General features: G+C 40.4%; 2 protein-coding genes across 2 annotated transcripts; both read left to right on the forward strand.

Moving 5' to 3' along the window:
- Positions 1 to 557: 557 nt before the first annotated feature.
- Positions 558 to 7,529, forward strand: drgx (dorsal root ganglia homeobox). The gene is made up of 6 exons (XM_088421821.1): positions 558 to 696; positions 934 to 1,034; positions 2,346 to 2,447; positions 4,501 to 4,673; positions 6,489 to 6,601; positions 6,678 to 7,529. Exons 1-6 carry the CDS (start codon positions 639 to 641, stop codon positions 7,034 to 7,036), a joined length of 906 nt encoding a protein of 301 aa, XP_088277947.1. The 5' UTR covers positions 558 to 638; the 3' UTR covers positions 7,037 to 7,529.
- Positions 7,530 to 16,271: 8,742 nt separating this feature from the next.
- On the forward strand, positions 16,272 to 27,309 carry c8h10orf71 (chromosome 8 C10orf71 homolog). Its single transcript, XM_088421758.1, has one exon. It carries the CDS (start codon positions 16,272 to 16,274, stop codon positions 26,604 to 26,606), a length of 10,335 nt encoding a protein of 3,444 aa, XP_088277884.1. The 3' UTR covers positions 26,607 to 27,309.
- The last annotated feature ends 49 nt before the right edge of the window (positions 27,310 to 27,358 follow it).

Raw genomic sequence — 27,358 nt, forward strand, 5'->3', positions numbered from 1 at the left:
ACCAGCTGAAAACCTTCCAGGGGTCTGCTACCCATGGCCCGTGGGCCATAAGCGGTTCGCTAAGCAAATCTATACGAAAATAAAAAAGAAACAAATAAGATAAAACAATACTAAATGCTCATTTTCAAAATAATTTGCTTGTTTGTCATCATTTTAGTATGCCCCTATAGAACATTTGCAACATCGAAAAGGTTGACATCTGGACACTCCCAGAGGTGGGTGTTTATTAGTTTTTGTGTTTGTGTGTGTGTGTCTGTGTGTGTGTGTGTGTGAGAGAGAGAGAGAGAGAGAGAGAGAGAGAGAGAGAGAGAGAGAGAGAGAGAGAGACAGGGATAGAGTGAGAGAGAGAAAGGGAGACACAGAGAGAGAGAGAGAGAGAGAGAGAGAGAGATGGGAAGACAAATGGACCCTCCCAGTCAGAGTCAAACCTTTCTTCCCTCCAGCATCTCTCTCTCTCTCACGCACAACACACATTCGCATTCACAAGCGTACACACACACACGCATACACACAGTCAGTGCAGCTTTTAGAGGATGCTCTCGCAGAACACGTCCAAACTTTGACGTCCATGTTGTGTGTGTGTTGCCAGCGCAGATAGGAATTTCGCTTGCTTGATTTTGAAGTGAGAAACTTGCAGGATGTTTTACTTCCACTGTCCTCCTCAACTCGATGCCGAGTGCTGTCGCTCCAATACACGTAAGGATTTATGCATGCTTTTAGAAATCAGTGCAACATCAGTGTTTAATCATTTTAAGTACATGTCAATAGACAGTATTATTTTATTGTTGAGTATCCACTTCGAATCTTTTTACCCCTATGGAAAAAGAATGTACACATGAGGCACCTCGTGTGATTTTTTTTTTTAATTTACAAAACTGACGACAATTATATAATTTGCCAAGTGAGTAAATATGTGTCGAATGTACTTTTCAGTGAATTCGAGCACTTTTACCAACCACGCCCCAGCTGACTTTGATGATGGCTTCCTGCGTAGGAAACAGAGGAGAAACAGGACCACGTTCACTTTGCAACAGGTATTGTATGTTTTTAAAATCAACGTACAGTCTAGTTTAAAGGAAAAAAAAAAAAAACCAAAACCAAAAGACATCCGGAAATGTGCGCAAATATGTTATTTTCCTGAGCAAACAAAGTGCCAAACTTTTATGTGGTTAGTGTTTTGCTGTTGAATTTTTTATTATTAGTATTATTGATATTATTGAAAATAATATATACATTTTTCCTAATTGTTTACTTCACCGTGTTGCTGAAGTGGTACTGTGATGTGATTTAACAAAGTGCCAAAATGTCATTGTACCTGCTGTGTTTGTGGTGCAGGTGCTAAGAATAAAATTACATTTTTGATAATATTAATCATAATCCCAACTCCTAACTTGGTTGGAAGTTGCTTATATGCATGGAATTCTCCATGGAAATCTGTAAAATAGAAAGGAAAAAAAAAAGCTTGATTATTTAAAAAAAAAAGTTTTTTAGATAGTTTCGTAATACTTACACACACACACACACACACACACACACACACACATATATATATATATATATATATATATATATATATATATATATATATATATATATATATATATATATATATATATATATATATATATATATATATATATATATATATATATATATATTTATGTATATGTGTGTGTGTGTGTGTACTTATCCATATACTTGTAAGGCTATTCTTTTTGAGAACCGTTTTCTACCGTAGTGAGGACATTTGGAGACGTGAGAACATTTAGTCTGGTAAATAAATGTTTATTTGCACGTATTTTTGATGGTCAAGACTTGCTTTTAGAGTATAAATTTGAATTGGGTTAGGATTAAGGTGGTTAAGGTTAAGGTTGCATCAATGAATGTCCTGCCAAGCATAGCTGGACAAACATAGCTGTGCATGTGAATGTATACAATATACACATGTATACATTCACATGCACACGCAGACTGTGTGTGTGTGTGTGTGAGTCTGTGTGTATATATATATATATATATATATATATATATATATATATATATTGATAATATACATAAGAATATAGTAATAATGGCATAATGACAATTTTTCAAAATAATATAGTATATAAATTTTGTGTGTGCATGTGCACGTATACATGGACACGTATGCATATATACATACTGGTATTGTTTTTTTTTCTAGGTTAGTATAACTAATTTAGTAGTTATTTTACTTCATATACAGTACATATACAGTATACAAGTAATGGTGCGTATGTGTGTGTGTGTGTGTGTGTGCGTGCGTGCACCACTATGTGCACGAATGCGTGTGTGTGCGCGCGCGTGTTTTTTCATGCATGCAGTTGGAAGCCCTGGAAGCGGTCTTCGCACAGACTCACTACCCAGACGTGTTCACCCGAGAGGAGCTGGCCATGAAGATCAACTTGACTGAGGCCAGGGTGCAGGTGGGGCTCATCTTATTCTAATGAAATAAGGATCTTTATCTTAATAATGGCATTTGATTACATTGTCTCATCATGCATAGTTGTCAAGTGTAAGGAAGTTTTTAAGGCAAACGCCGTCATGCAAATAAATCACATCAGGTCACTGCTCGCTTTTTTTCACATAATTGGGTGAAACATAATGGTTGGGGTCATCCCATATAGCTGCGGGTTCGATAATGGAATCCGTTGTAAATCAGGAAGCGTCAACAAAATATTCTCCCTAATCCGATTATCACAGTGCTATTATTCAATCTGTGCGAGCAGGGTTATTAAAGTTGCATTATTATTGGAAAATAAATGTCATTTCTGTTTGGGTGTTGCCCCCCCTCCCTCCCTCCAAGCTCCCTCTCATTTTTTGTAGTGTCAATGGGCCTCCCCCGCATTAAGAGCACGCTGCAAATGGAGATGAATGTAGCAATTATAGGCCATTGAGAGAGGGGGAGGGGGGGGGTCTTGTTGGAAGGAAGGGGGGCTTGACTTGTAGCAAGAAGGTGCAGGGGTGAGATAAGTCCGTCGGCTGCATTGTCGTCCCGTCTGCATGTTTGCTCGGCCTTGTTGACATGACACAATGGAGAGGTAACCTCCATTCATTGGCGCGGCGTGATTAATGCCCGCTAGAATGTGCTCCTAATCGAATGTGATGTTGTCAAACAATCCCTAAATGGGCAAATAAACGACTTCATGGCCGCCTCTCTCGGGCTGCACAACTGTCAGCGGGAAGTCATTAAAATATGATAATGAAAAATGGCTCAATTAAATGTTCTTATAGGCTCTGACCTTCATTCGATTAAGATACCACCACTACTTGTTCTAACATGTGCACGCTACAACTTTTTGCACCTCGACTACACACGCTGCTACAACTTCACGTACATACGTCCACAGCTACTGCAACACATTACAAATTTGACAGTTGGATCAATTGGAGTTCAACATGTCCACTCAACTGACAAAAAAAATACCTTAAGACATTTATCAAGCAATACACAGCTTGCGAAGCTCCTCAAATGTTTCAATGAGCCAAAAATATCCAGCCTCTCATTGTCCACCCTGGCAAAATGCTTACATGTTTTGCATTCGGTATTTACATTGGCTGCTTGCAGTTCATTTATTTAAAAAATGTTGTAGTTTGACCAATTGATACGTTATCAATTTGATATTTAACACAATTGTAATGCACTAGAATATTTTGTTATCATTTGTTTTGATAGTCATTTGCAATGTAGTGCTGCATTCGCTTGATTTGTATGTCAGCCATGTTAGTTCAGTAACCACGTGACTTATACTACTCGTACGTGTGGTCTGTGACTAGCAGTCAAGCCGGAGTGAAGTTTACTTTTTGCCCGTTGCCAGCCTTAGACTCCTACTATCCCGAACGGGATAAACAACATAGAAAACTGGATGTACTACTTATATTCAATTTACTTATATGCTACAGTGTTACAGATACTTAGAATTTCCATGCTCATAACTTTAACTTTAAACTACCGGTACCTTACTTCCAGAAAATTTGACATAGTACCTGTATACTTATTTAAAACATTACATTGACATGCCCTTACACTACTATATATTGTTGTATTTATAATGGAATCACACAACATTTCATTGCTCAAATGTGACAAACATAACTTTTATTTGACTTTTATGCCACACTAAATTGCCCACATTTGTCGTACAGAACGTACTTGACTGTGCTCTCTATATTGGCCATTTCTTATCGGCGGCATATATAATAATAATAATAATAATAATAATAATAATAATAATAATAATAATAATAATAATAATAATAATAATAATAATAATAATAATAATATAGATATACGGCGTTGCATTATATTTTGTTGGTAAATAAAAATTGGATGGGGTATTTTTTTTTTTAATTGTTGTGTTGAGCAATGTTTGTGCAAGTCTAATATGGTCCACAGGTTCCACACCCCTGTGGGCATGTTCACGGTAGGGTAAATCTTTGTATGGTCAAAAACTAATGGGTTGTGCTTTGTGTCTGCAGGTCTGGTTTCAAAACCGCAGGGCCAAGTGGAGGAAAACGGAACGAGGCAGCACGGACTCAGAAGGAGGCAAGGAGCAACTGAGTGATGCCGCTCCTACGCCGCGCGGCATCAACTCTCAGTCGCCGGTGGAGGCGAGCAGGAAACACAAAGAGCCGCTGGACATGCAGCAAAGGTGAGAACAGAACAGTCAACGCCATAGCAAAAGCGTGACCTTTCATTCAAACTCAACGCTTTTAAGCATAGATCAAACTGGACCAACACCAAACGCACGCTTTCACCTTGAGCCACATCTTGCATATACAAGCATTTTCTCTAGAAACGCCATGCATTATTAAACTAGGAAATGACGGTAAAGCTTGCATGTTTACAAAAAAAAATCCGAGCTCTGCACTAAAATGTGATTGGTCGATCGTGTGAGGCAATGGTTCTGAAACTTTTTTTTTTTTTTAGCCAAGTATCCCCTAACAGCGCAAAACATTTATGGATGGAAACAAAAAGACCAAACGCAAGCGTGCCATCACTTTCTGAGATTTATTAAACTTTGGAACTACATTTCTAGTGGTATCTCCACGTGCATTTTGTTCAACAACTCCAAAAGATTGATCGCGTTACATTAACTGTTTCATTTCCAATTCACCTGCCATAAATCACGTCACTAATGACATTGCCCATACTGTATGTATAAAATTTAGCAAGGAGTCTCTAGAACACAATTTAGTAAACGATTGCTTACTATTCCAATTAATTTGCTCTTAATTTAAAAAAGGAAACTGTAATATTCCTGGCATGACATTAAATTAGATTTGCTGATTGGCTGCAGAATCCCTTTTGAAACCTCACGTACTCCCTGGAAGTGCCTTGTGAATGACTGGCGCACAGTGTATATGAAATTTGGAGTTCATTAGTAGTTACTACATTATTTTAGCTGATTTGTTTTATGTTGCAGACCACATTTCAGAAAAAAAGTGGAAAAAGAGCATTTATTTACTCGGTTATAGATGGGTGAGCTACTTATTAAGGAGTGGCTGTGCTTGTTTAACATTATTAAACAATATTATTGTGTTAAATAATATTATGGTATACTACAATAATGTTGAAAAGCTGGTGTACACTAACACACACACACATTTGTAAATATATATATATATATATATATATATATATATATATATATATATATATATATATATATATATATGTGTGTGTATGATGAGACACATGTTCCACAAGGTTTTTTGCAAGTTTTGTAATAAAATTTTGTAATATAAAACACAAATTTTCCACATTTCAAAATGTCTTTTTCCTGAGCAGATTGCAGCAAAATTAACAATCTAGCATGCAAATGTGAACATAAAAGGAAAGTCAAGCTCTTTATTTCTTTTTTAGCTGCTGCTGGGATGTTTCCTAATTCTGAATCTGAAGTTCAACAAAATTCGTACAGCTCCTGTTAGTTGCGGTGTATTGCATACTTTTTTGAGGGGGTGTTAACAAATAGCCTTTGTTTAGTTTGCTGATATTTTACCATCCTTTTCTTCAAGTTTGAAATGAAAATATCACCAGAGGTGAGCATCCTGTATGTCTCACGTAGGGCTGCATCTATGGAGTCTTTTGGTATTAATTAAATAAAATATATATATATTTTTTCGCCTCCTGAAAATTAAACATAACACACAGGATCAACTTTTATCATTGATAAAATTGGTGAAGACAAAGAGACATCAGAACCATAGAACATGCATTTTAGTCAGCCTGGTCTGTTAAAAAGTGATCCATAGAAACTGTCAGTTTGTCAGCATGCAATCTGGAGCAATCGAGAAATCTTGCGGCCTTCTAATCTCGCAAGATCCTGTCATAAAAAATCTCATCCCATCTCTAAAAATGATAGTAAATCTAAACATCCAGGTCAGACCGCCTCTCATTATCAGAAGCAATGACATGTATTCACAACATACAGGGTGTGAGATCTAACCATCTTTGTTTTGGTCAGTATGAACAGGCCGGTGGGTCCCGGCGGTCCTTTCTTCCCATCATGTCTACCGGGCACCCTCCTCAACTCTGCCACCTATGCTCAGGCCCTCTCCCAGGTGGCCACTTTGAAAGGTGATCCTCATCACGACACAGATGATCATAATTTTTCTCGCCGCAATTCGTCAAAGTCATACGCGTTGTTTTTCAGGTAACGCCCTGTGTTCCTGCTGCGTTTCGGACCCCATGGGTTTGTCCTTCCTGCCCCCCTACGGTTGCCAGGGCAACCGCACGGCCAGCGTGGCCGCCCTCCGCATGAAGGCCCGCGAGCACTCCGAGGCCGTGCTGCAGTCGGCCAACCTGCTCGGCGGCGCCGCCGCCTCGTCTGGGTCCGGGGTCCTGTCTGGGGCGGGCATGGCGAGGGCCCCCGCGGGCACGCCGGCTCAGGCGGAAACGGGCGGCTCAGGAAGCGGAGACACCTCCAGTCCCAACTTGACCTCCAAGGTGCTGGCGGGCGCCTCTGAGAAGCACCCTCACTGCTCAAACAAGGAGGGCGTGGATAAGAAGTGAGTACGCGGACACTTGAGGGACAATGAGTGCTCACCGTGTTGGAGCGAGCGCCAGATCTAACTATTTATTGGACTATTTTGAATCATTATTATTACTGTCTGTGACAAACGTACGAGGACCTGTTAACCTCACAAAAGCACACATTTGGATCTGTTTTTCTGCACCCTTTCGTGGACTAATGCAGTTAAGTCCGATATGATTCATATACAGTACTTGATTATTTTTTTTCAACATTCGGACAAACTGTTGCATGTCCAATATTGTTCATGCCGTGCACTTCAAATGTTGTAAATGGATTAGACTATCCTCTTATATATCAGATACCACAGTTTGTATGGTATGCAAGCTTCCCCCTAAACTATCTAAAATTTGTGGAATTAATCATTTTTCAAAATTTCATTGACATCACCAGCACAATAAGTTGCACCTTTTAAAGCACAGGTGTCAAACTCAAGGGCCCGCTGCATTGGGATCCAAATCTATGTTGCAAACAATCGTCAAACATCATGAAATAGGATTTATTTTGAGTATTGGCAAGGCGCATATTAGGGACTTTTTTTAATGAAATAAAAAAAAGGTGTTTTTTTACCAATTTCTCATGTCATTTCCAGCTAAACTATACATGGCAAATATATAACTGAACAAACAAAAATGTATGCACGTATGAATCATATGGAGCTTAACTGTACTGTCAATATAAAAAGTATAAACACCCTTGTTTGAATGCTTATTGTTTTGTTGATTATCAAAACAGACCAGGGTAAATCATCTCAAAACGTTTTCCACCATCAACGTGACCTATAAAAATATACAAGTAACTGGGAGAATAATATTGCACAAATGTGCATACTCTCTTACGCATGGGGTCTGGGCTGCGTTCCGGATTAACCAACCACGTTAAAACTGGATTGAAATATAAGTCGCCACACACCTGCAATCATTTCAAATGCTTCTGATCAACCTCACATTAAGTTTTTAGGTTTTGTCATTCAAACCTTTTTATTTGCTATATAAATGAAAGACCATTTACCATTTACCTTTTTTTTTGTGTGTGCAAACACGGACTGCTTTTTTAAACTGCTCAGAATTCTTTTGTTAATGACTAAGAAACTTGGTCTATCTCGGTGCTTCTCAAATAGTGGGGCGGGCCTCCCAAGCGGGGTGCGGATGGCCCCAGGGAAAAGGCTTTGTTTTTTTCATGTGAAGGTTAATTGCAAGAAAATTAGAATTTCATCTTTTTTTTCTGTTTGTTTTTTTGGTTTCAGGCACTTTGATGTGTTTTTTTTTTTTTTTTCAGTTTTAGACTAATCTGGAACCCATATAAACACTGTAAAAAAATAATGAGTAGTTGTTGAAAGATGGTTTGTATTGCTTTTTACTTATGCTAAAAAAGATACAAGTTTAGGTATTACTTGAAGATTTTTTATAGATAATATTCTTATTTATTGTCAGTGTGTCGAGTGTGGGGGGGGGCATGAAAAGTTTTCTTTTTCCTAGGGGGATTGGGAAAATATTATTGAGAAAGGCTGGCCCATCTAAAAAAAAGGTCATTGACCTTCCATTCAAGTTTACATGTGATTGGTTGATTGTAAACACAATCACATTCTCGGTTGGTTAATTCCAAACACAGTTTTATTCTCAACTTTTTTTCGGATTACATTTATTTCAACCTTTTTTTTTCCAATGGGGTACAGTATATTACATTGATGAGAGGGAAAGTTTTGGAATATTTCATCCTGGTTTCCTTTTTTCGTCACAAAAACTGAGATTTGAACAGGGTTGTGTAGACTTTTTATATCCACCCAATGTGTTACTCCCAATAATACTCAATAGATAATGTGAATATGTCACTTCGGTGGGCCTATGCTTCCTTATTGTGAATGTTGATGCATGTAAAGAGTAACTTAAAAGCAGTTTTGCAGCATTTTTTTGTTTTTGTTTCCACACATCAATCATCGTTGATCTTGAAGTGAAAGTGCACTTTAATCTTATAATCTCAAATCAGACATCATCAGTGAAAGTGTGTCCATGTGCCAGTGGAGGTAAACGAAAAGCAGCTAGGGTCTCTCGCTTTTGTTAGCACCATTACCGACAGCGAACACAGCACCGCCGCTGTTGTGACATGTTCTTTAAAACAATTAAACATGTAGTCCGCTCATGTTGCTCTGGCTGCAGCCATCTGTTCTTATCCATTATTTAGCAGCTCCTCTTCAAAGCCTGGAGAGCATTGCACTGATGTTTATCATTCATTTACTTTGAGGAATCTTTTTCTTGCCTCTTAATAAAGTCCATTAAATGTGATCAACTCAGTGTATTTGTGGTCCATTTGAAGAAGATGACCTCCCATCATAATCGGTATATACCGTATTAATTATTATTATTTCATCACTTCCTCCCTCCAGTGATTCAACATCAGCTGACAATTCATCCCATCCTGGAGGATTTTCAGGAAATGACTTTTGATAAGTCAATAACACAATTAAGTCAACTGCACACACATTATCGTTAATAATTGATGACAAATTATGTATTACCGTGAAGTAGAGCTTCAATAATTGATGGAGTGACACCCTGCTGAGACAAGAAGAGAGATCATGTCCTAAGAGTAAAGTCACATGCTAGACAACGCACCATTTATGTGCACGTTTTATATGCATATACTAATAAAGACAGCCATTAGCTTGTAATGGCTTTTTCTTTTTTATTAATTTTAAGAACATAAACCTAAAATGAGGACACTAATTCAAACATTGTTTTTCAATATTCAATTTATACAATCATCCTTCACAAAATAACAAAGCTAACATGAATTCTCCACTCAAATCAGATTTCTATTCCTATTTATTTAAAATATAATTAAAGTAAAACAAGCAGGAATGAGTTGAGAAAATCTGGTATTGCTAGGTGATGCTAATGACTGGAAAAAATGCACGAGAAGCCTTTTTTTTTAATTTTTTTTACAAAAATTTAATTTATATGATAATTTTTCACAAAATAACTTTACTAACATAAATTTTCCGCCAAAACCATATTTTTTATTACGATTGTTATGACTCAAATTGATTGATCGGAGTGGATTGAAAATGATCTGATTTGCATTACTATTCAATGATACTAATGACCAAATAGAATTGCAAAAATTGAAAAATAAATATATTCACTCATAGACCCATTGACTCAGACACACACACACACACACACACACACACACACACACACTTACACGCACGCTCTTGCGCACACGCACTTATATATACGTACACGCGCACGCTCATTTTATTCACCAATACATTCATGAAGCATCAAGGAGAGCGGCACTATTACATACTGACAAAAATGTAAAAAAAAAAAAAGAAAAAGGAAAAACAACAACAAAAAACACCAATGTGTACACCACAATCCAATCCCGTTCTCACAAAAGATGTGGGGAAAACACATTACGATTTAAGCAAAATTTAATACGGTTTTTGTGGAATTGAATCATTAGAAGCCAAAACAAAGCATGCTGGAGTTCTAATGACTCCGATCATCATTAAGTTCTGCCCATAATTCTCGGCTTTAATATTTCATAAACAAGTCAAGTTGGTGTTGACATTCAGCGGCAGCATGTGGCATCATTGATGATTGTACAAGTCGTTGTGTGTTGCATTGTTATATCAAATTAGCTGGAGAGGAGCCAGAAAAGCAGACAAACACGCCGGGAATGTGGCTGATAGAAGCTCTTACATTGCAGTTAATGGCCTTCTTTTGTTGCAGTAATGAAATATTTTTTGCAGACATGTGGTCAAATCTGTTCTGAAACTATACGCGCGCACGAAAGCACGCACACACACACACGCCACCTGAATTCACACTGTAGTTAATAAAGCGCTCCCATCTCAGGGGCCAGAAACAGCCCGCTCCATATTAGTAATATTACCAAGGCTGCTTTTAATCCCTGCACCAGACCTGATCAATAACACAATAAATCAGAATCAATCAAGCTCAAATCTGAATGCTGATATTCCAAACCAAGCAGATTTGAATGCAGCAGTTGCTTAAGTGCAGGTGGGCCGTGTGCCACCTTGGCTCTTTTGAGTCTTCTTTCCTTCTTATTCAGCAAACCGAAGGCCTCCCTGTTTACATTTGAGAACAAACTGAGGACATTTACAACAGAATCAAATCAAATGTGCGGTTACGCTTGTACCAAAAAAACAGTGAGGGTCTCGTATATTTTTCCACTAGAGGGAACTAGTGTGCAGGACTCTTCCTCCTCCAGATCCCACACTGCAAGTCAGAAATATCATTTCTTTGTGTGTGTTTTTATATTGTTATTATAATAAAACAAGATCGATTCAATATGATATTTCTAATATTGTGCATTGTAACAACGTATAATGATAACACCAACAATAACAAATAGTACTTTAATATATTATGAGATTTAACTTTAAAAATGAATACTATGAAAACCACACATGTGAATAATAAAAAAAAAGGTTGGATTAGATGCATGTGTCTTTTCTTATCTTTCTGCCGTGACCTGCAGGTGACATCCTGACATACTAAGAACAGCGATCACTTCCTTTTTAAAGTCTCCCAGCAGCGAGATACGGTTTATTTAGTCGAAAGTTAAAAATGTCAGAAGATTGACAATTTTTCGAAAGAGGACTGTTTGTTTACCAAGTCTAATAGAAGCAGATTACAGCTACTATGAATTTTTCTGACCCTCAAAACACTCAACAGTTGGATGATCCATCTTTTTTTTTTTTTAAATTTAGTTCACCTGGCTACAAATGTAATTGTGCAATTAAGAGTCATCCTAAAATATCACTCACAAATCAAATAGTCATCTCCTTTTGTGCATTGCGTGCATTTCTGTAGTTCTGGAATTGAAAATGTCATTCAATCGTGTTCAAGTAATACAGTATGTACAGTTCAAGTAATAAATGTTTAGAGAGAGCGTGTGGTCTGGGCAGCCCATGTGTGTGTGTCCATCACACTGCCACGCGGGCCGCGCACCCGCCAAGGATCCCAGGAAACAGTCTGCTGCTGCAATCTCCTATTATAGCAGCAGGCTGTGGGAGGGCACAGGCCCGCCCACCGTCCTCCCTCGCGGACGTTTGGGCTCGAGGGGGGTAAAAGAAGCTGTAGTCGGGTAGATTAGTCCATGATGAAGTTGACACTTGTTGACAGCCCATGTAGTTCAGTCAGTGTGAAGCCATTTATGACTCAAAACTAGAAAAATAACAAGAGGAAACCTGATTTAATTGTATATATTTAAAAAACAATTCTATCTCTTCATAAAAGTTTCCACAGTGAGCATTTCCCAGTTTGGCCAAAGCTCATTCCTGAGTGAGCCGTCCTCATTTAAAAATAGTTGCCAGGCTGTTTGTTTCATCCATGTGATATTTGACACCGCAGGATCCCGTAGACTTGCGCGCCAGCTCCGAGCCCCCCGTTTTGTTCCCCTATGATGGAAACTCTCTCCAGGACAGCTCCTCTATTTGTGTTTGCGCCCCGGCCCGGGACCCGCTTCCTCGCTTGGGTCTCCAAGAGGACTCCATAGAGGACGTGGCTTAGGAGGTGAAGCTTCGGGGGCCGGTGAGGGGATAGGGCAGGTTCCCCTCCAAGGCCTTTTTGAGGAAGGGGTGGTTGAATCATTGGAAGGCCCGTAAGATGGAATATTAACCTGGAGGGTAAGACCTCGCTTGACATTTTTCTTTCACGGTACTTCAATAACGAAAGGCTAGAAGGACCACCAAGAGCTCTGAAAATAGCCCTCATATGATTTAAATTTTGCTATTTGATTGCAAGTACTGTGAACAAATTGAATGCAATAGGGCATAATTACAAACACCAAATAAAAATGTTATCAAGAAACAAAATATCATTTGCAGTTCTGTCTCTGATTGGACCTTTCATTTGCTCTTAGAGTTTCAAGTCAGAGGCCTCTACAGCACAAAAATAAACCAGTCCCATGCAATAATAAATAAGGATCTAACCGACAACTGCATTTGAGTTCTAAAAAATATCTTTATTTTGGACAGCCACTGTAAACAAGAGCTACATTTAACTGTGCTTCCTTGTTGTGAATGAACAATATTGTGTGCCCATCATTCTTTTGCAGTAAAATGATGTAAAGTCTTCTATGTGATGTAGGTGCACCATGGCAGCAGAGCTGCGGAGCTTAGATGTGCTTTAAATACTTCTGGATGGCTTCCAGGTAAGAAGATATTACTGAACCTGGTGATTCTCCCCAGTTTGGCAGCTCAAATAAAATGCAACAGGATGCATGTGATGCGTTTGCTTCATCTTACCATTTATGTAGTATTTTAAACAGAAAAGTCATACAGATTTGTAAAAAAATACCAAGGAAAAGGCAATACGGCAAGTCATTTGTCAAATTTCTTTTGTTACTAAGAGAACAGGTATATAAGTTATTGTAAGCTTCATTATGACTGTTTTGCTGTTGACAAACAAGTGTCAGATGAGGCACCTTATGTTGTTTAGGCAATAATAACTCACAAATGGATTTCGGTTTGGACAACATGGTTGCATTTGAATTTGGTTCCGGTTTTCCTTTGTGTAATTTGCACGTAGTTCTCTTGCGTGTATGAGTTTTCTACACATACTCTGAAATCATGCAGTTTATCCATCCATCCATTTTCTATAGGTGCTCATCCTCACAATGGTCGCTGGCAGATCAAAAGATTGATTTATAATAAAAAAAAAAAAAAGTAGCTTCTGTCATTTATTTTCTTTCACATAATTTCTAGGATACAGTTGTAACCATTTACCTTAAGCTTACCTATAACTTTTAGTTTCAGCCATCAGGAGGAAATTTGCTGTTTTTTCAACTTGACAAATAATAGAAAAATATTGTCCATTGCAGACTCTCTCAAATGTGGAGTGCTCTTGAGTTTAGTTTGGCAAAGTGCTTTGTTATGGCTTGCTATGTCAGCATTGTTGTTGCTATCGTAAGATGTAGTGGTACAACGGCTCACGAAAGTCATGGTTCAGATCACGGATTTCAACCACTGATTGAATCATTATCTGGACCCCCTCTCCAAACAAACAAACAAACAAACAATTTATTTACCTGCATTACTCAACTACTCATTTCACCTTTAGTTGCTAAAATTCTCCTTTGCATGCGACTTATATGACCGAAATGGTTTTATCTCTTCTGCTGCTTGATATGACTACCCCAACAGCGAATGCGCAATATTAATTGAACATGCAGACTTCACAAAAATGACGACATTTTGAGAGGTTGACTGATGCGGATCATGGATATCTTGAATCTGTTGCACCCCTGCAGTCGTGGCTGGGTGCTTTGCATACATGTGGTATGATTAATATCGTTAAGTATTAACATAGTTACTTAAAATAGTTGTATTCAAATTGTAGCAATTTAACTATCCTATCCCATTTAGCTCAATGTTCAACCCTAGAACAAGAATTGACAATACTGAAAAAAAAAGTTAAAAATATCGATGCATTTATTTTCAAAATAGTATGTATTCAATTGAAATATACCTTACAAAAAGCCCGTATGTGTGCATGATCAGGGCCATTTAAGGGCAGACGGCATAACTTACATGAGCATGTCTTTTGTGGAGGGATTTTAAAGACAGTATTTCAATCACATACTGTACAGTTCAGGATTTGTAAGGGAGGCATAGCTTTATACCAGATAGCAACACAACACAAGCACATTTCCTGCATGAACTGTGGATTTCCTGATTTTTGGCCTGTGTTTGGTTGATGGTAATTTTAGTTAGCGATTAATGACTTGGACCAGGTTGGTCTGGTGTATGTCTCTTTTGTCCTGCCTGCCCATGAGTGTGTCTCAATATTGTCTTGTTTTGAAGTTCATTTTAAGTGTCAGTATTAGTTTTGCTGTAATTGTGTCTATTATTGGAAACATGCCTTTAATAAATGGACAAGGCCTTTTTTTTCGACTTTTGACAAAAATTTGTTCAGTTTCAATTTGCTAATCAATTAATGCTGTTGAAATTGGATACCTCTCAAAGAAAAAAATACAGAAATAAGGTTGAGTGTCCAAAAACAAGGCTGCATGAGAGCAAGTCAGAATTCACTACAGTCGAACCTCTACATAGTGAACTTCAAGGGTCCGAGGAGAGAAGTTCACTATGAAGAGAGATTCACTTTATAGAGGTTTTCCTAAAATGTTCAGAATTCATTGATGAAATATGTGAATAATTTTTTAATAAATATGTAAATAATTTTATATATTTTATATATAATATATATATATATATATATATATATATATATATATATATATATTATATATTCACAGCCTTGGCCAGAAGCGTAGGTCCGCTGATGGCGACGTTTTTAGCTCGCATCTCCTGAAACTACAACAGCACTGCCTTGTCGACACTCTTGAATTTTATAGGCTTCATGCGCTTTGTGCTTCCACTAAGCTTTCCGCCTTCCACAAGTCGCATTATCTCTTCTCTCTTCTTCAGAATGCCACATATCGCAGCAGGCGAAGCATCGTACTCCTTTGCAATGGCATTCTGCTTCACTCCACTCGCACACTTCCGAATTATGTCGCACTTCTCCTCCAACGACAAAGGCTTTCGCTTCCGACTTATAGATCTAGCATCCATACTTTTCACGGCAGATTCCGACATCTTAGAATTTTCGGAGGGATGACCAGCGGAGAAACGCGTGCGCAGTGGACGGCGGACGAAGTGAAAATGCAAGAGAAAGTCGCGGCGCGCGAGAGCGGCTAGGCAGGGAGGAAATCCCGACAGTGCGCCCAATTTTACAACTTCACAATTTTCGATAAGTTCAGATATTCACAATATAGAGGTAGATGCTGTCAAGGGACTGACTAATAGCATCACTATGAAGAGATTATTCACTATGTGGAGTTTCCCTATGAGGAGGTTTTACATACACGTCAAATATAGCTGTTTTGCAAGGGACCGTAAAGATTCGTTCACTATGAAGAGAGATTCACTTTGTAGAGGTTCACTATATAGAGGTTCGACTGTAACTAAATCATGGTCAGATGATGAAACGGTAACACCTCCCTCTGTGTTTTGTAGGGGATTTCCAGGATTTGTTCGGATGAAGGGCAACAGAGATGCACGGCGCCTTAATAGTGGGGACCCTGAAATCAAGGCTCTTAAGATCTACAATGAATTACATTGTATGATTTGCTGAGGTGACCGTTTGAGTGAATGACTCAGCTCACTTTTGGAGAGCCCGCATCATGACATCATTGGAGAAACGTCGCTCGAGCAGAAAGAATGGAGGACATCGGAAGCAGAGCGACGGGGGTTTCAGTGACACCTCAAGCGGTGGTTCGTTTCTGGACGAGACCGACCGTGAGGTCCGTAGTCTCACGGACAAAGCCTTCAGGAGTCTCTGCATTGGAGAAGAGGCCATTTATAATGACTCAGACCTGGGTCCATCCTCACCTTGCATCCAGAGGGACAGACAGCAAGCCTTCCGTCAGAGTGGGCAGGAAACTGAGGAAGGTGACAGGGGAGAGCTTAAAAGAGCAGCTCAAGGGAATTTCAGCCTGATGGTTCAGCAGTATGAACATGATTGGATACATGATGGAATGTATGGGGCAGAGATGAACAGAAATCCACAGTTTGATGTTTGTGGAGACAAGACACAAGGGAGGGTTTCTGCCACATTCCAACACTCCTTAATGGAAACAACTCAGGAGGACAGCACTCTCGAGGCACACCCACTGGGCTACTTCAGCAACGGAGTCACAGATTTGAGTTTGCAGCATCGAAGGAGCCGATCCAGAGTTTCTTCACTTATCAGAGCATTTAATTCTGAGCATGTTATGGAGGATCCACTCAGAGAGTGGAATGATGAGCCACACTGGAATAGACCAGATTTGATGAATATGTCTTCACCATATCAGCAAAATTTTACCAATGGTCATTTTGCCATGGTTGGCCAGTTCCCATCCCAGGACAACAACTTTTACTTCACTGAAGCAGCAGCACTGCCTCACATGAATGCTGCCTCCTCTTCTATGGGACTGTCCCACAATAATCATAATACGATGACACATGTGGACTGTAACTCCAACTTCTTTATACACAGTGAATTCAGTCCTTTCAGAGTATGGCGAGACCATAACAGTTTCCAACATGGAGAAGCCTCAAGGTATATGCATTATTCAGAGTTCCCTAAGTTGGACCAAGCCTCCATGTACAAAGAGCTTTCACTGAAACCCCAAACGAATGGCTCCTCTATGTTTCAAGAGAGGAGTCGAAGGCACCACAGGACTATGATGGCCCCTGTTGTTACCGGCCAGACATTACAATCCATTTCGACATCCACAAGGTTGCAGAAAGCGTCTGCTCTGGAGAAACGCTGCGAGTCTGAGCAGGCGGTGCATTATCCACACAGCATGAGAACACTGAGTATTGGAAGAGACAGACTTCCACCCAAGCGGCCATCAACGGCATCACCCACATTAGAGATGCCTCATCATGTTCGAGAAAGCATCATTTCTGGTGAGGCCCTCCACCAACAGACTAAAATAATGACAGAGCAAAACATCAATCCAAGGATGGGAGTTAATAGACATGGAGCTCTCCATGACTCTCTATTTACAACAGAGCGAAATGCTGCAAGCCATAGCAGCAGAAATCTCTTCGATGCTGGTCAGCTGCTCTCGCCACTGGTTCCTATGTCCCAAGCAGAGCCACCAGAAAGTACACAGGAGGAAGGTTCTCCCCAAATAGTGGAACATCCTCCAGTGCGTGCCGAAAGCAGAGGAAGCACACCTGATGTAAGGATGTCAAGTTATAAATCTCGAGCCAGCAGTCTCCTCTTCAATCTCAAAGACAACAGAAAGAGAGTGAAAAGTACTTACAGTCCTACTAAAATCAAAGTTTGTGAAACAACAGAAAATAGCAGAGAGCCTCCCTTCAAGGAGTCTCAAGACATTGTGATTGATATACCTGAGTGTCTCCAAGCAGACATTCAGGAATCCAGCTGGACTGATGGAGTCTCACATCAATATGCTAATCCCTACCACAACCCCAGACGTTTTTCTCCAGGAAAAAATCTTCAGCCCATTACAGGGCAAGTTTCAAATTACAAGACAGGTCAAAGACCAGATGAGACGGTCCATCAGTCTGGGTACATAGCTGAAAATTACACAAGCAATTGTCTGACTACTTCCCTTAAGCAGGATGTGTCTGCCATTCAAGTGGGAGAGGAGGTATACACGCGTAAATCACATCTTAACAACACTGATATGAACAGACAAATGGGTGAAAACTGTCAAATAACTGATTATTCACCAAGGGAAGGTGTCCAATTGCCAGAACCGGATGTAAGGCATGACAATGAGGTGGTTCATCTTAATCAGAATAAACACAATTCTAGCAACGTTTCAAAGGAAAGCTGGAGATCTTTAAATTCATCAATGGCGAAACAAATAGCGGTAACAGGAGTTGTAGCTCCATGGAGAGAAGACACCTCATCTTTTGAAGCAAAACACCAACATACTCAGGCCAACCTACAAGCTATAACAATAAAGGAAGCTGCCATCGAAAAGATCATATCACAAAGAGATGACAACAGAAGAGAGAGTCAGCAGGACACAAATAAAGGAGTTAAGAGCACACCCCAGTGTGAGTTGTCAATAAACCCCCCAGAATTTTGTGAAAAAGACAGGCCAGATAATTATTTACTACAGACTAAACATGGAACTAGAAATAAAGAAACTGAAAAAACTATGCAAAAGCAAAAAACAAGTCAGAAAAAAGTATGCTCACAAATGGTAACGGAAGACCAGCCAAGAGCGGTCATGCGACAAAACACATTAAAGAGCCAAAACAGTTCATTATCAGTCGATGAGAGGCCAGAAAGGGTCCACCAAGTGAAGAATGGACATTTGGTTGAGGTCAAGTCTTTACACAATATATCAAAACAAATACAACAAGAGCAGCGAAAAACAGAGCAGACTAAACTTCAGCAGTGGGCTCATGAAGAGCATCCCAAACCTGATCCTGCTTTGTGGGAGACCCATTCAGTTGAACCAGCACGGCCAAAAAAGTCTGTTGAAACCACAAGCAAGGTCAAATCCAATCACGATGTACCACGAGATGTAAGAAATGGGCAAATGAAAGAAAAACATAAGGACAGAACCAGCGAGAAAACATCAAGTGCTCCAAATCAAGTTAGAGATGGTAAAGAAGAAACTAATGACGTACAAGTTGAGCAGATGAGAGTTGTGCAGCGCGAACGAGTCCAAGCAGAGCAAGCTGACTTGGAGGAACTTAAGGGTAAACAGAAACCACTGGAGTTAGTTCATACTCAAGAATCACAAAAAGAAAACATCATACCGGATGAGGTGGAGGGAAAACCGAGTAGAATTGAACAAGAAGGCAAACAGAAAATTATGTCGGAAGTCAGTGTGAAAAATGTTATAAGAGATGAAACGGTAGCCAAGCAAGTCAACGTGGAACGAGCTAAACTACAAGCTGAAACAGAGAACACTCGCAAAAAAATGGAAGAGCACAATGGAAAGGACAAGGAAAATGAAAAGAATGCTGACAAAGAATCACAAGCCAATGCTCATTTTAAACAACGGATACATAATGCCAAAGAGGTCAATTCTGTTGCCAGAAAAGCAGAACTAGCTAAGATGGAGCTAACCAATATGGAGCTTGCTAAAGTAGTATTAGTAAAACACCAACATATAAAGCAAAGAACAAAGCCCACAGCATTTCTAACAATGCAGCATCACGTCAAGAGTGAGCCCAATAAAGTTGACCGTGTAAAAAAGGAGTTAGCCAAAGCTAAAGTAGAGCTAGCAAAAATAAATGAGAAAATGAAGGCAGACCAAAATGAGGTAGTCGGATGGACAATTATAACAAAGGAGGAAGAGGTTGCAAACAAAGACGCTTCAGCAGAGGTGACTGACACACAACAGACAGCACAACCACAGCAACATGAGGATGGTTCAGCTGCTAAAATAGCAGATAGAACAAATCGAGAAGCTAATGGGGTTGACTACTATCAAAGTTTGACAGAAAAATATGGCTTTACTAAGTCACTTTCAAACAAGATGACATCAAAAGCAAACATTTCTTCAAATAATGACAATGCAGCTTCATCAGCGGTGCCTCTTGGTATCATAGAAGTTAATACCAACAAATCAAAGTGGGACAACATCACTGTCAGTGGTGAAACCGATAATAAGGAGGATGCCAAGTCTATTAAAGGAAACGAGAGTCTTTACATCTATAGCGAGTCATCCAAAGAATTCAAATTATCTCAGGCAGACTATTTACCAGCATGTCTAGATAAAAAAACAACTGGTGACACAGCTTCTGATACTGGAAAGGAAGATTTAGTTAAAAAATTGGAAACATCTTATCCTGAGTCTCATTCTGCCATTTCACAACAGACACATTCAGAGTCTGTTCGAAATTCTGAAAGAAAACATAGAGCTGATCGTCTGAAAGCCGTGCATCATAAAGAGAAAGCTCAGACGAAACAGGAGCTCCTTACTTCCAAAGTAAAAGCTCATGCTGAGAAAGAGATTTCCGCCCTGATGGAAGGTTTAGCTTTACGAGACATCTTCACTTCTAAAACCACCACCAAACCATTACCAGCTCATCAGAATCTTCAGCTAAAGCAGAAACCTAAGGAAGGGGTCAGAGGCCATGGGATCACAACATCCAGTAATACTACCACTAAACAGCCGATCCTTTTATCAGAAATGGAGCACAAAGCACATCCCAGCTCTGAAGAAATAAGCAATCATACTGTCAGTCAACTTCAGGCACAACTTCCAACAGACCCTATGAAGAACAACGTGATTACACCAGAAGATGAACCTGCGGTTATGAAGATGACACCAGATAATTCTTTGAGCATGGTGCATCAGGTAGATGATCATGAAATCTGGTTACCAATACAAGATAAGTATCAGCAGTCAGAGTACAGCAAAGAAAAGACAGTCATTAAACCTGAGAAAAACCCTGAAAAGCTGGAATTGGAATCACTATCGCCAAAACCTGATCCACCCATTGACAAAATTAAGACATTGGAAGCTGAAAGGCGAAAAAGGGCATCTGACAAAGACTTTGTCTTTAGGCAGGCAGAGAACTCTGTAGTTGAGGACAGTTCGCAGCTTACAGGAATAATTGTGACTGAAATAGCGAACAGTGATCAAAAAATGTTGAATGGCGAAGAGAGCAAAGAAAGTAGTGTAGAGCCTGGCACATCTTTTCTCAAAGCAAGTACAGAAATCAACAAGAAGAGTGAATGTTTGATACAGATTAACACAACACACACAAAGGAAAATCATCCTACAGAAAAGGAAACGCCAACTAAAGTCGGTATGAATATTCATAATGAAGAAAGCACAGAGAAAAGCGTCACTGAGAATACGATTGAGAAAAGGGTGTCTTCCTTGGAGCAGTACTCTAATACTATCAATGCAGGACACCAAAGCGAAATACAAGTCAAAGGATCCATGCCTAGAAAAGATGTGACCCCCACACTAACGTTAAGTTCTATAAATAATGCACCAGCCGAAACACAACTCCTTCTCTATAAACAGGACGTAACAACATCAGAAATGACAGGAAACACACCGGAAACCTTCGAACCGACAAAAAACTGCCGCAAAGATGAAGACGAAATTCAAACAAAAGAAATTAACCCACAAATAATGCATGTTACTTCCAAACTAATAAACTCAGGACAAAACGACATCCAGAATTCCAACGAGCCTGTTGCTGAAACTCAATCTGTCATACCATCCCTGGAAGAGGATGTGGCACCTGCCATAAATCCATCCAAAACCAGTGACACAGAGTGCAAAAGTGTGCCCCTAGAGGAGGAAAATAAAAATGACAGTACCACCCTGCAATTAATTAAGACAGATTGCACAAATGCATCTACAATACACAAAGAGTCAAAAGTGGGAATAGTGAATCACCAGGAAGATGTTCATATAGACAAAATTGTTGTCAGAGTTGTGCCTGCAGGAATAGAGATTGACAACATGGAGAAACATCCGAGCACAACAAGCTCTGATGCGGCTACAATTGAGCAAAATCAACATCAAGTATCATTTAGTACGAGTGAAAACTTGAGCACGTCAATCAAAAAACATACAACTATTTCAAAATACTGTGAGGAGCAAGAGAAAGAAAAAATAGAAGACAAACTGAGCGTACAAGATGTTTTAGCAAGTGTAAAAAAATTGGCGGACTCATTGAGAACCATAGATCAACACAATAGCACAAATACAATGAGGGAAGACAGGTGGGCAGACATAGCACAGACTTCAATATCAAATATACAAGCCAGTGAGGCAGACTATTTCCAAGTTCAAGGGATACCTGCAGCACACGCAGATGTCTCGGATGTTTCAAAGAAAGAGGAACATTCCGAGCAAACATTGGATCAGAAAAACTCAGCATCTTCAACATTAAGTGTTCAAAATGAGCGCATGCAGAACCCCACAAGGACTGCAACAGATAAGAAAGCTCTGAAACGAGGTGACTGTCCCTCAGAATTACAAAACAATGAAAGGATGGCGGTTGCCCAAATGGTGGATGTAAGAAAACCGCAGTCAGATTTTAGATCAAGTTTATCATTAAGGGAAAAACATAACTCAAGAAATTCACAGATGACAAGGGAGGAGCCAGAAGTGAAATCAAAACAAAAGGACAGAGTGTCTACAATCCCAGAGATATCAGCCCTTGCAGACTATGCCCGATTAAAAGTCATTGTTGCAGAAGACAGAGCAAGCACAATTCAGGAATTCCCTCCTCACAAAAAAGAAGGATTCTTTCCACTAATACAGTCTCGTCATAGCAGACGCCCAGTGTTTGCCGCTGACCTACAAGATCCCTCTGTGAAGGACAAAACTGTGCCAAAAAAGACAGAGGTCGACACCAAAGTTAGCAAAGAGCCCAAACCGGTTGTGTTTCCCATTACTGAGAAAGAGCATCAGCGGACAGGGATGTTCAAATTGGGAGAGAAGGAAAAACGAGAGAAAACCATTTCTGATGTCAGAGATAATGAGGGAATTTGGGAAAAAGAGCTACTGCAGCCCACACAGAGAAAAACAACTCAATCTCAAGTTAAAAATCAGGTAAACAGAAAAGAAGTCCTTAATGTTGATGGACAAATACATAGTCAACAAAGTATAAAACAAAAGCAAACAGCAACACAATCTTCCTCAATTAACAAACCAAGAGAAATTCCTCTGGCACAGCAACAAAAAATACTTGACACTCCACATCCAAATGAAAAGATGTCAGGATTGTCTTCAATCAATAGTTTGAGGCTCACTGATAAATCCTCTTCCACAAAACCGACCCCGGAGCCACTTATTCAAGATGGCGCTTTAACAATTAAAAGCGCACCAGGAGAAATAAAACCAGAACAAACAAGAAAAAACCTAGAGGCTTTTCAAGAAGAGAAAAAAGCCAGACAAGAGGGGAGTGTGAAACAACGGCATGAAGGAGCTTCCAAGAGAAGGGAAGACATATTTGCAGAAGACATGAAAGCTAAGATAGAGGAGAGGCGTGCTTTAATATCAGAAGAGAGAAAACGTGCACAAAGAGAAGCAGCACGGTGGGAAAAACTCAAAGAAACAGCATTACGGATGGAGGAGGAAAGAAAGGGAAAACAAAGCGAGGGCAAGAGAACGAATCAAGCAAATGATGAAGAAAGACGTGTTGAAAGAGGAGGAAACATACAAAAAGCTCAAGAGGAAAAGGGGAGAAGCGTATCGGCCGGGGAGAGGAACAGACTCGAACAGGGACAGGGGGAGAGAACTGCTCAAGAGGAAGAACAGATACGAGCGATGCTCATGGAGGAGCAACGACTAGCCAAGAGGATTGAGGAAAGGAGACTAGCAGGAGAGATAAGGATAAAAAAGATTCAAGAATGCCAGAGAGATGAGCAGAGGAGAGCAAATCAGCAAAGAGCTGAACAGATGACACAAGAACACAAAGAGACAACTCATGATCCAGAAAAGCCGAACAATAGTCCAAAACTTGGAGGAGATCAGCTGGCCAAAGGTGAGAGGATAAGTGGACCTGAAGAGCTGGTAAGAGATGATGATGTCTCTGCTAAGAGGGAAGAACATTTAACAGCTCAAAGGGAGAAAGCATCAACCAGTGAGGAGCAGAAACGTGCAGCTCTGTTGATGGATGCTCTTCAGTACTACACCATCAGCACTAGGGACAAGAAACCCCAAAAAAGCCAACTACGTTCCTTGCAACCACTCCAACACAAAAAACACTCATCTGTGCCAGTGGAAACCTCTGGATCGCACAAGTTACACAGGCCACATGCTCCACCATCTCCTGCTCCTTCTCTTCCACGCTCCAATACTTCCTCTCCCGCACTTGGAGGCAAACCCTTGATGTTCAGAGTGAAAGATAACACCAAAGGTTCTTCTTTCACCAAATCAGTTAAACCACGCTTTCATAAGAACTTTACAGAAGAATCAACAGTGGGTTTGCAGATCGAAGGCAGAGCAGAGAGAAGAGAGGAGGAACCGGAGGTAATGAGGCGTAACACAGGAACACCCATCAATCCTGATGCACTCACAGGATCGAATCGACTTACTCCGATTAACGAATCCTCAGTTTCTCAGTCTGCGTCTTCCTCACAAGAATTCCCACCTCCTCTCCCACATCACAGGCCCTTTTCAAGGAGAAGCATTGTTCTGGATGATGACGACTCTCGGTCGGTCATCAGTAACATGTCTGAGGATGTACAGAGTTTTGCCACCAGTGCTGCTGATGTAGCAGATTTGAGAGGGCTGTATGATTACGAGAGGCCGGTATCAGCCTGCAGCTTTAGCAGCGATATGTCCCGTTTGGGAAAACCTCCAACTGTTCCTCCAAAGAGTGACAAAGCTTTACGCAGGGCACAAAGACTCATGACGCGCAGAATAAGGAAAGAGGTGATGCAGTGCACAGCTAGCAGTCCTGCAGATAAATCTCAACAGGAAGTCTCCGGTAGGCCTGCTCCTACCTCCACCGAGGTACGGTCCTCAAACCGCCATGCTTTGGCTTCTCCGCATTTTGCCCCTCCCGTCTCCCTCACCCATGCACCGACATTTGGGCATAGCTCACCCTCAACACACTCAGAGAAACGGCACTCACGCCTCGCTTTCCATAATTCATCTCATGCCACACCTCCTGTCTCCCTCCCTGTCTCCTCCCCTCATGTCACTGCACCTGTATCAAACTCTCGATACACCCCACCCTTGTCGCACACAGTTGCTTCTTCCCCTGCACCTGTATTCCACCCCATCACCACTGTTCATGCCACCACCATCATTTCCCCACCTGTCACCGCACCTGCATCACATCCAATGTCCTCCCCTCATTCACCCACACCTGGACTGCATTTAGCTACCTTACCTCGTGCTACCACCCCTGCGTCCCTACATGCTGCCTCCCCCAAAGTCACTGCACCCACAAAACATGATTTTGCCTCTCCTCATTCCACTGCATCCTTATTGCACCCTGATGTCTCCCCTGACATCCCTGCCCCTTCCTCCAAGCCAGTCACCGCTCCTCATACTATCCCTCCTGTGAATCATTCAGCTGCATTTCCTCATGTTCTTGCGCCTGTAAGCCACCCACCAGCCGCTTTTCATGTCCCTGCTTCTGGCAACCAAGTCGCCTTCTCTGTCATGCATGCCCTTGTCTCCCATCCAGTTGTCACCCCTCATGTAACTGCAGCCATCTCACTCCCAGTGTCCTCACCTCATGCTTCCGCCCAGATTACACACCCGGCTACTCCAAAGACGGTTCAACATGTTCCTTCTTCTCCCACTGTCCATTATGCTACCCACCCAGCTCCAGTGACACAGTACCATGTAGAATCAAGCTACCCCCAGTCCTATCCACTGACCCAGCGCAAGGTGCTGCAAGATCTTGGTTCTGGCCAATATTTTCTTGTAGATGCGCCTATCGAGGTGAAAATGAAGACTTTCTTTGATCCGCAGACGGGAAAATATGTTCAGCTCAATGTCCGTGAGTCTGGCCAGAGCATCTTTCAACCTCATCTTCAGCCTGTGCTGACCCAGCCAATATTTTCTCAGCTGAATTTACAACCTCAACTGCAGCTCAAGCAGCAACATGAACTTCTCTCTCTTAGTTCTCTACCTGAGAAGTCTTTCACTCCTTATAAAGGGTACCAAGATTATCCACGAGTTTACAAAGCCCCAGGTACCTCATCAATGCCTTCACAAAGACCATCCTCAGGCGTTCCCGTTCAGGAGGAGCCGTATTTGAAAAACTGTAACACAAATCAAACCAACGAAAGTGGCCAGAAACCTGAAGGTCAATGTTATAGCCCTGACCAAACACCATACATGGATACAGTTAATGACACAAACAAAGCACAAAACAATATCTATAACTTGCATGGATCCGTCCCAGGGTATGATACGAACAACCAATATGCAGAAAGGCTTCGTGTAAATGATAACTCTGACCACTCAAGGTGTCGTCCATGTGATATAATATCTATGAGTGAACTGGATGATTTTATGGAGATGACCGACTGGTGAGGTGAGGGGCATGAAAAAAAATAAAAAATAGTCGCTTTGATATTGAAGTGAACATCAGGGTATACAGTGCAGCACAGTACAGTATGGAATTGATGTATACAGTGATGTTTTTCATGTGAATGAAAAGGTCTTGAGAATATTTTTAGTTTGTCCCTGTGAAATTCTGTTACATTGCTCATGTTTAAATTTATGGGGCTAAAGAGTGTGCCACAGAGTCCACCATTCCATTGCCTTTGATGAATGTGAGATGCTAAAGTATCTCTCTTATGCAAACACTGTCAGCACAACCTTAGGTTTTGTGATGCATGTCTTGTGATGTTATAATGCCAGCAAATGTTCCGCTGATATGAAGCTCTATTTAATGAAGCTGTTGTAAAGTGTCATACAGAAGTCAGTATTTAATGTTGGAGGTTGTGTTTTGCTGTGAAACAAAGCCGTGTGCCATGTATTGAAAATACACCTGAGTCAACAGAAGAATAGCTCAGCCAAATGACAACTCCCTAGAAATCATCTGTCTGCTGCAGATGTCATTTTGTGCACTGAAAACACACTAAATGCAGTCAGAAGATATTACTGTTACACATTTTGAAACTTGAAATGTTCCCTGGATCTAAATGACTGAAATTAAACATCTTTTCTGCTGATTGCGTGCAACAATTATGAAGGGCCGTTTAGCGTGTGTTGATAGGTCCTAGGAGAGTTAATAAACGAAATAAATATTTTTCAGCGTACATGTGTTGTCATTTTATTTC

The sequence above is a fragment of the Hippichthys cyanospilos genome, chromosome 8, assembly GCF_059441005.1.
Source record: "Hippichthys cyanospilos isolate Australia breed blue-spotted pipefish chromosome 8, RoL_Hcya_1.0, whole genome shotgun sequence".
In the NCBI taxonomy this organism is placed as follows: domain Eukaryota; kingdom Metazoa; phylum Chordata; class Actinopteri; order Syngnathiformes; family Syngnathidae; genus Hippichthys; species Hippichthys cyanospilos.